Genomic DNA, 10,000 nt, shown 5'->3' with positions numbered 1-10,000 from the left:
CAATGTGAATGGTGAGGCTGGACCAATAACTTCAAAATTCAATGCAAAATCTATGCCAATTATGATGCCAGGGTGGGAAATTTCCCAATTGTGGGTATCCAGACTATCTTCACGAAGTGAGTGAGTCTGGTGAGACCAGGCTACATCTGCACTGCCCCACATCGTCACTCACCATCACATGGGTCCTCTGTGCAGTTGAACACTCCGCCCGTACACACACTAGAGTGAGAGGTAGCCAGTGTGAGATAGAGAGATAGAGAGGGAGAGAGGAGGAGAGGAGGAGAGAGGGATGGTGGAGGAGAAATGGCAAGGGAGACATGAGAGGGAGGGAAAGGAGTGATGAGATGAAGGGGGGGGGGTTGACAGAGAAAGAGAGAGAAAGAAAGATGAGGTAGAGAGGAGAGAGAGAAGGAGAGATGAAAGAGTGAGAGAGAAAGAAAGAAAGGATGAGAAACAGAGGGAGAGAGAGAGAGTAAGAGAGAAGATGAGAGAGAGAGAGAGAGAGAGAGAGAGAGAGAGAGGGCAGGAAGTTAGATGACACAGTTCCAAACTTAATCTTCCCAAGACAAAGAGTGTTTGACAGAAATCTACTCAGTAGGAGAGCCATGTACCCAGAGCTCATTGAGTATACATTACTTTTTTACATTAATGCAGAGGGGGCCAGAAAAGTCTGCAGGATCCTGCCACACCTTTAACAAATTGATCATTAGGTGGGTCTGGAGGAGAATGCTGCAAGGATATCAATCAACATATTGATCTCACGTCACACCCCCTAAATCCAAAATCGTTTGATACTAATACTATAAATGATGCAGAGGCAATGATGGCTGAGTTACATTTACTTTTTAACATGAATAACAATTATTCAAGTTTAGTTTCGATGTGAGAGTGTGTGTGTGTGTATGTGTGTGTGTGTGTGTGTGTGTGTGTGTATGTGTGTGTATGTGTGTGTGTGTGTGTGTGTGTGTTTATGTGTGTGTGTGTGTGTGTGTGGCTACCAGGAGTTGCAGAGGTGTGTGAGTACGGTCCCTGAGGGCACCTCCTCGTTGGGGTAGTCCAGTGTGGCGTTCGGGGTCCTCAGGAGTAACGAGAGGGAGGAGCACGGACACTCTGAGATGGGCACACACGTGCCGTTGTGAAACACCTGAGAATGCACACACACACACACATGCACACACACACACACACACATGCACACACACACATGCACACACACACACACACACACACACACACGCACAAACACACACAAATGCACACACGCACACAAACACACACACACGCACACACACATACACACACAACCACACACACATGCACAAACACACACACATGCACACACACACACACACACACACAAACACACACGCACACACACACACACATACACACACAAGCACACACACACACACACGCACAAACACACACACATGTACACACACATACAGACACATGAACGGACAATATGAATCAAGAAAATAATTAAAAAAGACATTCACAATATTCATTGAAGGCTATTCCAAAATTGCATGTAGCCTACGTGTATGATCATCTCTGCACATACAGTATCTCTACACATTAGCACATATCTCTACACATTAGCACATATCTCTACATATAGGCACATATCTCTACACATTAGCACATATCCCAGATGAATTCCATGGAGACATATCAACACACACTACTGTATATGTACTTCTGTACAGTTCTGTATATGTGCACTTTGCTCTGTTACTATGGCTACTAAAACATCAGTTCCTCACCGTGGAGGGTGGACAGGTGCATCCTGGGACGCAGGCTCCTGGTACACACTGGGCTTGTGGCCACAGGTCTTCGCAGGTGTAAGGGCAGTTACCTGCACAGGTGCTGAACACCTGGCCAGCAGGACACTCTGTTGGAGGCAGAGACAATGACAGCAGGTGAGGTGAGAGAGGCCTGAAATAATATCCCCTCTCTTTGACGCATCACTATAGAGCCTCCTGACCATGTGTGTGTGTGTGTGTGTGTGTGTGTGTGTGTGTGTGTGTGTGTTGAAATAGGATCCCCTCTTTTTGACGCATTGCACACAGTGGCAGCTGCTCTATGCTGAGCATGCATCACTATAGAGTCTCCTGACTGTGTGTGTGTGTGTGTGTGTGTGTGTGTGTGTGTGTGTGTGTGTGTGTGTGTGTGTGTGTGTGTGTGCTCATTAAAACCAGCAGAAACAGGCCTGTGCCCTGTTGTCACTGCTGGAGACTGGAAGTGTGTGAGCAGTTCATATAGGGCTGATTATGGCTCATCCAAAGCTATGTGTGTTCGTATTGTACAGGTACAAAAGGAAGAGAGGTCATTTTTCTAAGAGCTATGCATTTCCATACACCTGACAAGAGGCGGCATTAGATTTTAGATGATGCATTAGTCTGAATAATAGTGAGGGGTGTGTGAAGGTGTGTGTGTGTGTATGCATGTGTGTGTGTGTGTGTGTAGGTGTATTCATGTATGAGTACTGTAAGTGTGTGAGTCTCTGTGTGCAGTTTGTGTGTGAGCATGACTGAATAAGTGTGTGTGTGTGTGTCTAGGTGTGTGTGTGTGTGTGTGTGTGTGTGTGTGAGAGAGAGAGCGAGAGAGATAGATAGAGAGAGAGAGTGTGTGTGTATGTGTGTGTGTGTGTGTTTCAATAAATAGACTCACGTAGCAGTGCCAGTGAAGGCATGGGTGTGTGGGTGTGTAAGTGAGTGGCAGGTAGTCATTAAGGCAGTCCATCTAGCAGTGACCCTACATGATTTATGTCCTCCTGAAGGCTTCTGACACCTCCAATTAATTCACAAAAGACAGAGTGGGATAATGTTTTAATACAAACCTTTCTTCACCAATTATCTTAATTATGTTACTACACTACATAACTAATTGCTCACCCATATAACGATATAGCACAACCCATCATCTGGCTAAGAATAGCGGCATGCTTCTTAGCAATAGATGTTTGTGTGTGTGTGTGTCTGTGTGTGTGTGTGGGTGTGTAGTAGAAGCAGCGATGCTTCTGCATGAGGAGAAGAGGCACACAGCAGCCTGTGACACATGGGTTTTGGACCAGGCCTGCTCTGATGAGGGGGTGGGGGTGCAGGCCTGCTCTGATAGGGGGGCAGGAAATGGACCAACAAGCTGCAGGGGGGTTGATTTCACTCCACCAAATTACCAGTGTGTGTATGACTCTGTGTGTGTATGACTCTGTGTGTGTGTGTGTGTGTGTGTGTGTGTGTATTGTATATCACCATATGTGTGTCTGAGTATCTGTTCTGGGTGCTTATGGCCATGTGCTGTTCTAACGGTGAAAGGGTATGTCTGTGTGTGTCAGTGTGTATTTGTGTGAGTTGATTGTATGTGTGTATGTATGTGTGTGTGTGTGTGTGTGTGTGTGTGTGTGTGTGTATAGTGTATGTGTGTGTATGTCTGTATGTGCAATGTATGCATTGTACAGTAAGTGTGTATATATGTGTGTGTGTGTGTGTGTGTGTGTGTGTGTGTGTGTGTGTGTGTGTGTGTGTGTGTGTGTGTGTGTGTGTGTGTGTGTGTGTGTGTGTGTGTCTGTATGTACAATGTATGCATTGTAAGTGTTCGATGTGTGTGTGTGTGTGTGTGTGTGTGTGTGTGTGTATAGTGTATGTATGTGTATGTCTGTATGTACAATGTATGCATTGTAAGTGTGTGTGTGTGTGTGTGTGTGTGTGTGTGTGTGTGTGTGTGTGTGTGTGTGTGTGTGTGTATAGTGTATGTATGTGTATGTCTGTATGTACAATGTATGCACTGTATGTGTGTATATATGTGTATGTGTGTGTGTGTGTGTGTATAGTGTATGTATGTGTATGTCTGTATGAATATGTGTGCATTGTACGTGTGTGTGTGTGTGTGTGTGTGTGTGTGTGTGTGCTCTCACCTGGTAGACAGCTGTTGGTGTTGCAGGCCATATGTTGCTCCAGCGGTGACAGGCACTCCTGACCTCCAGGCTCCGGTTCCTGTAAAACGGTCTTACTGCGCACCGACACCCCCCCGCCACAGGTGGCGCTACACACGCTCCAGGATGACCACTCGCTCAGCTCACACCCAGCTAGCAGGACAAAACAACAAGTCACACAGGCAGCAATAACATCCCTCCAGGTCGATGATTAGCATCCATGAACGTCTCAGAAGGTAAACAGTGCACATGGCTGGCTAGCTAGAGGAGCATCTGCTTGGCTCTTTATCTGCATATTTGCTATGCACTGCTCTACACTGTGCTGTTGTGTACTATTTTATCTTGTGTGGTAAGACTTCAATGTTGTTGCACTACACTGCATTGTGTTGTGTTACTTCAGGGTTTTTCAAAGTGTGTCCGGGGACCACTGTTGGTCCGCAAGCTATTCCAAATATAATATAGATGAGTTGTTTGCAATATTGAACCAACTTGTATGTAAATCCAAACAGTTCTGCAACACTGCCTATGTAAGATATGCCAGTTTATATTATATGAATCCTCTGACACAATAAGCAAGGCGCAAGGTGCAAAGACAATAAGCAAGGTAGTTCAGTGAGTAGGCCTATTGTGTGGGCTATAGCAGCTATATACATGTACTGTTAAAGTAGGTTTAATCTTTTTTTTTTTTTAGCTAGGTGGTCTGTGAATTTCTTTTTTATTGGTTAAGTGGTCTTTGGTCTGAAAAAGTTTGATAAACACTGTGTTACTTTATAAAGCGTTGTGTTGAGTAAACATGTTGTGTTGTGTTGTGTTGTGTTGTGTTGTGTCGTGTAATGTCGTGTCAGTTTCGGACCTGGACAGGCTTGCAGAAAACAGGTCCGGTTCTGGCTGGTTCCCCTGCAGGGCGGCCCACCGGGCCTCTGCTTACAGGGGCGGGTCCGGAACATCTGGCCCCACCCACAGGAGGCGGAGCAACTGCTCCATGGTCCCCAGGGCCCAATCACAGGGCAGAGGTGATTGGTGCACACCAGAGAGCCATTCTCACATGTGCTGAGGAGACAGAGAGAGCACACAAACAGCAGCTTTAACTTCCGGGTCAATGGTCAACAAACTTCACTAAGCCCACACCGACAGCCCTATCATATCATTTCAGTCACTATGGAACAGTGATATGGCAAAGGACAAACGGTTAGAGGACAGAACATTCATGCTCTTCATAGTCCCTTTGAAGTCAACAATAGCCTCTGGTGTCCAGGCACAGGGGCATCTTGCTGGCATTGTGGAGTTAGAGGTGTGAGGTGTGTTTGTGTGTGTGGTGTGTGTGTGTGTGTGTGTGTGTGTGTGTGTGTGTGTGTGTGTGTGTGTGTGTGTGTGTGTGTGTGTGTGTGTGTGTGTTATGGTGTGTGTGTGTGTTAGGAGGGGGTGCTTTAGAAAGCTGTGAGGCCAGCACATACACCTGATAAGTGCCTGAGGAAACGTATGGCTTCATTAATGGAAGCACTTTGGTGTGGGTTGTCCTTTGAAATCTAATATAGGCGGAAGCTAAGCACTCCGATCTCAGCCTAATCCAGATGAACGAGACAGCAGCTCAGCTGCAATGACCCCAGAGAAGGAAGCCTATATTCATTTATAGAGATGAAGATGAGACTACGAACATGAGTATGAGATCAATTAAGTCATGTGACTTTTATGAATGAAATATGGTTTTGGCTACACTCAGCATAGATATTAGAAAGCTACATTTAGATACCACATTGGGCTCCAGAACGTACCTAAATAGCACCTCCATCATAGTGGGGGCAACAATCACTGGAGGCCAATGGAGCAACAGGTGTTTGCCCCCAGCAATATGGCGGCCGCGTTCACGTATGCCATCTAATAGAACTTGGCGGACAATACGGTATTCTAATATCTGTGACACTCAGCACTTTAACCGCACACAAGACATGGCTACTCATATATAGATTAAGACACAAAGGATGGATATGATCCTAGTTTAAATTCTAATTATTTATTTAAATTTAGCGCATAGACACAGTAGGATCGATCAAATCACAGGTTAATTAATTTTGAATTCTGCTGCTGTTAGCTCATTTGCTCCCTGTGCCGAGCCTCAGCATACTGTAATAACAGCATCCACACCAGGTCAGAGCCAATGGCATATAAACCCCCACCCCCACAACCATAAGATTAATTTAGAATTATAATTATACATAATTAGGAATATAAATCCCCACACTGCCCCCACACTGCAGATAATCCCATTGTGTTTTTTTTTTTTTTTTTTTTACAGAATAAATAAAATAGTTTTATAAAATAACTGTGATTCATTTTGAACTCTGGTGTCGGCACATTTCCCCCTAGGACCTAGTACACCCAGTCTAATAAGAAGAGCGCTCACAGCAGGTCAGAGCCCACTGTGAACCACATGAAGGCCTACTAAGGAAGAGGAGCAGCACAAAAGGGCTTCCTCTCCACCTTAAAGCTATTCATCCTGTTCTGGTCTAGGCCCAGCCAGCTTTGTTCTGGCACCCACTTGACAGTTTGTGTTGCTATTTTACCACAAAATTTGGCACCGGCTGTGAGAAAGTAACACCAGTAGTGCTTCAGTGTTTATGTCTGCGTTCGTTGGGTTCCTCTTATCAGTGTGTGAAACCCACAATGAGTGTGCTTCTGGTTCTGACAGCGTGACACAGCCTGTTCCTCCAGGTGCTCTGCCTCTACGGTGGTGGTGTTGGTGGTGGCGGCGGCGCTGTGTTCCTTACCAGGTGTTGCAGTCCACAGTCACGTTCTGCCCAGGGCTGATCTCAAGAGTACCGTTGTCAGACGGAACACCACAGCGGCAGTCCGATGTCAACACACACACGCCGCCTTGCAGCAGCCAACCATCTGGACAACGACAACCTGAGGGGAGGAAGTGTGTGTGTGTGTGTGTGTGTGTGTGTGTGTGTGTGTGTGAGAGAGAATGTGTGTGTGTGTGTGTGTGTGTGTGTGTGTGTGTGTGTGTGTGTGTGTGTGTGTGTGTGTGTGTGTGTGTGTGTGTGTGTGTGTGTGTGTGTGTGTGTGTGTATGTGTGTGTGTGTGTGTGTGTGTGTGTGTGTGTGTGTGTGTGTGTGTGTGTGTGTGTGTGTGTGTGTGTGTGTGTGTGTGTGTGTGTGTGTGGAGTACCATAACAAAGAGGCACAGATATGAAAAAGGGCAATACAAAGGTCAACATTTAAACATGCACTGGGTCAAATTCAGCCTTGAATTACTGAACCTCAATATCACTTTATGCCAATGAAAATGTGTCACAACTGTGATGTTTCAAGTGCAGTTTAAGAATTTCACCCACGCGTTTCACCCTCGCGTTGCAGCTCTAGTACTGTATGTAAAGAATTGTGAAGAACATTGTAAAGTTTGTTTCAACCCTACAGTCTTCAGTTGTCAGCACTGACACACTTACTATGTGTGTGTGTGTGTGTGTGTGTTTTTGTTTACCTGGATGGCAGGCCCCCTGTAGACATTGGACATGATCCCACAGGTCAGTGCAGCTCCGTGGGCACTGGTTGGCACATGAGGACTGGTACACACGCCCCCGGTCCTCACAGCGCTCACCTATGACACAGAAATAACATACACACATTTACATGTGTTAGACACACAGCACTCCACAACCTAAACAAACACACCCGTTTACATTTAAAATGACCGATGCTCTCTTACATGAAAACGGATAGGCTGTACAGCATGCATTTACATACAAGCCAGCCAGCACTCTCCTATGACATGCAATCAAAGATATAGTATATGGTTACGTACAAGACGGACAGTGCTTTTGTACAACATACAAGTGTGGAAAAGATCCTTTCACTGGCAAGACAGCCCGCAGTGCATGTGCAATGATGGAGCAGTTTGTAAGGACACTTGTTGGTACCCATATTTGAAAACCTCACAATGCTCTCCTGTGATGAGAATCAAAAGCGAGCTTGAGCATAAACAACGCTGTACAAGTTCAGCCCTGGGTGGTACATAAGGACTCAGGGGAGTTATTTTTCAGGGTGGGTGCTGCTCATTGGTCAAATCTAGTAAGTAGGAAAGTTTAAGTGAATGACGTGAAAGTGAAAGTAAGACATTCAAAAGGCCAGCGAAAGTTGAGGTTGCTTTTGGTAGTACAAATACATTTACCTCAAAAACTGGTGTTCTAAATAGCTATTCTGTTGTCTTTGAAAGGTTCTCTTATTGACGCATTGAACTGCAATTTGGATTAACACCTGCTTTTACAAGGCGGAAGTATTTAGGCGCAGAATAGACGCAGCTTTCAGGAGCAGTCTTTGTACATACCGCAGAATACATAATTAGGCTCTTTACTCTTCCCCTCCCATCTTTTTTTACGCTAAACTCCCACTTTCCCCTGGATCCTCCCATGAATGCATATGCATGATATGTCAAACGCATAATCTGCCATTTTGCTCCCCGCCGACAGGCAGTTTATGCTTTACATCATTGCGGCCTGTTTGTACCTGCAATGATTTTACACGCACATTGTGAAACAAATACGCCTGAAATGGGCGCAAAAGCGTTAGTACATCTGGCCCCGAGTGTGTAAACAGCCAGCAGCCACCTGTACTGTACATGAGGTGTTGGGATGTGTGTGTGTGTGTGTGTGTGTGTGTGTGTGTGTGTGTGTGTGTGTGTGTGTGTGTGTGTGTGTGTGTGTCTGTGTTTGTGCATGCGTGTGTTTGTGTGTGTGCCTGTGTGTTTGTATTTATGTGGGTGTGTGTGTGTGTGTGTTTGTGTGTGGAATGGAAGGGGTGTCGACCTGCAAAGGACAAATTACATTTGGATTCCAGCAAATGTATAAGGGTCAAAAGTTCAGGCACTGTAGGAATACTCACCCTGCTCCAAGAATAGAATGCTTAATGAGTTGCGTGTGTGTGTGTGACTGTGTGTTTGCTTGCATGCAGAGATGCAAACTATGTGTGTGGCATTTCTAGCATGTGTGTGTGTGTGAGAGAGAGAGAGAGAGTGTGAATATTTTTTGTTTGTGTGTGTGTGTGTGTGTGTGTGTGTGTGTGTGTGTGTGTGTGTGTGTGTGTGTGTGTGTGTGTGTGTGTGTGTACCTGGGCAGAGGCCGGTATTGCAGCTTTGAGTCTGGGTCTGTTGTCTGGGGCACTGGGGTCCTGGCGGTTCAGCAAGAGGCTGTCTCTGCCGATGCCTGAATCCACCGCTACAAGGGTCCTGACAGCCGCTCCATGGCCCCCACACACTCCACTGGCACTGGTCTGGACACCACACACAAACAGGAAGTTCAGGTTGACCTGGTGTCCATATCATAGATATAGAAAGGTCAGCATGGCCCAATAGCCATAGATCAAAAAAATGTGCTGCTGCAGTGTATATGTGCTGAGACACAAAACACTCTCAAAACACTTTTAAAAACTCTATAAAGTAGACATTATTCCATGACAATGTGACTGAAATCCTGACACCTTAGTTACCTATCAGGAGCTAAAAGCAAACCGATTCTGACTTTTACACTTGACCAACACACATTTAGTCTTTATTTTAAGACATCTGACCAGACATCTGTATGTGTATTCTGTATGTGAATACATTGACTACAGGCAGACACTCAGTAGAACTATGGAAGTAGAACTATGGAAGTAGAATTATGGAATTAGAACTATGTAAGTAGAATTACGGAAGTAGAACTCTAGAAGTAGAATTATGGAAGTAGAACTATGGAAGTGGAACTGTAGCCAGCTGGTACATAGCTGTGCAGTAAGAGCGTTAGGTAAAACCTCCCTCCCAACGCCTTAAGAGACGTGCCTGTAAGAGATGCTAGCATCCATGAGTTTTAGCTCCCTTGTTAACACGCTCCCAATCCGAGGAGCTGCAAGTTGCGGGTTCGAGTCCAGTGGAGAGCAGGGCTGACCCGATCGGTCAACACAACACAGGTTACAGAAGCACTGCACCACTCAGCTCAGCTGCACTAACGGCGTCAGCACTATTCAGTCCCCCTGGCTCCTGTGGCTGAAGTGACAGCTTCATGCTGTGTCCACTGACAAGGTCACAGGGTCAACT

General features: G+C 45.7%; 1 protein-coding gene across 1 annotated transcript in view; it reads right to left on the bottom strand.

Annotated features, from left to right (window-relative positions):
* The window catches only part of sspo (SCO-spondin), a 114,441-nt gene that overhangs the window by 16,836 nt on the left and 87,605 nt on the right, over positions 1-10,000 (bottom strand). Inside the window, 8 exon segments of the mRNA XM_048266994.1 lie at positions 173-219; positions 999-1,144; positions 1,767-1,894; positions 3,917-4,087; positions 4,788-4,984; positions 6,700-6,838; positions 7,415-7,531; positions 9,037-9,198. Coding sequence (XP_048122951.1) covers positions 173-219; positions 999-1,144; positions 1,767-1,894; positions 3,917-4,087; positions 4,788-4,984; positions 6,700-6,838; positions 7,415-7,531; positions 9,037-9,198 — 1,107 coding nt within the window.

This window comes from Alosa alosa, chromosome 16, assembly GCF_017589495.1.
Source record: "Alosa alosa isolate M-15738 ecotype Scorff River chromosome 16, AALO_Geno_1.1, whole genome shotgun sequence".
Lineage (NCBI taxonomy): Eukaryota > Metazoa > Chordata > Actinopteri > Clupeiformes > Clupeidae > Alosa > Alosa alosa.
Note: the sequence above shows the minus strand (reverse complement) of the source record. Positions and strands in the feature narration are given on the sequence as shown.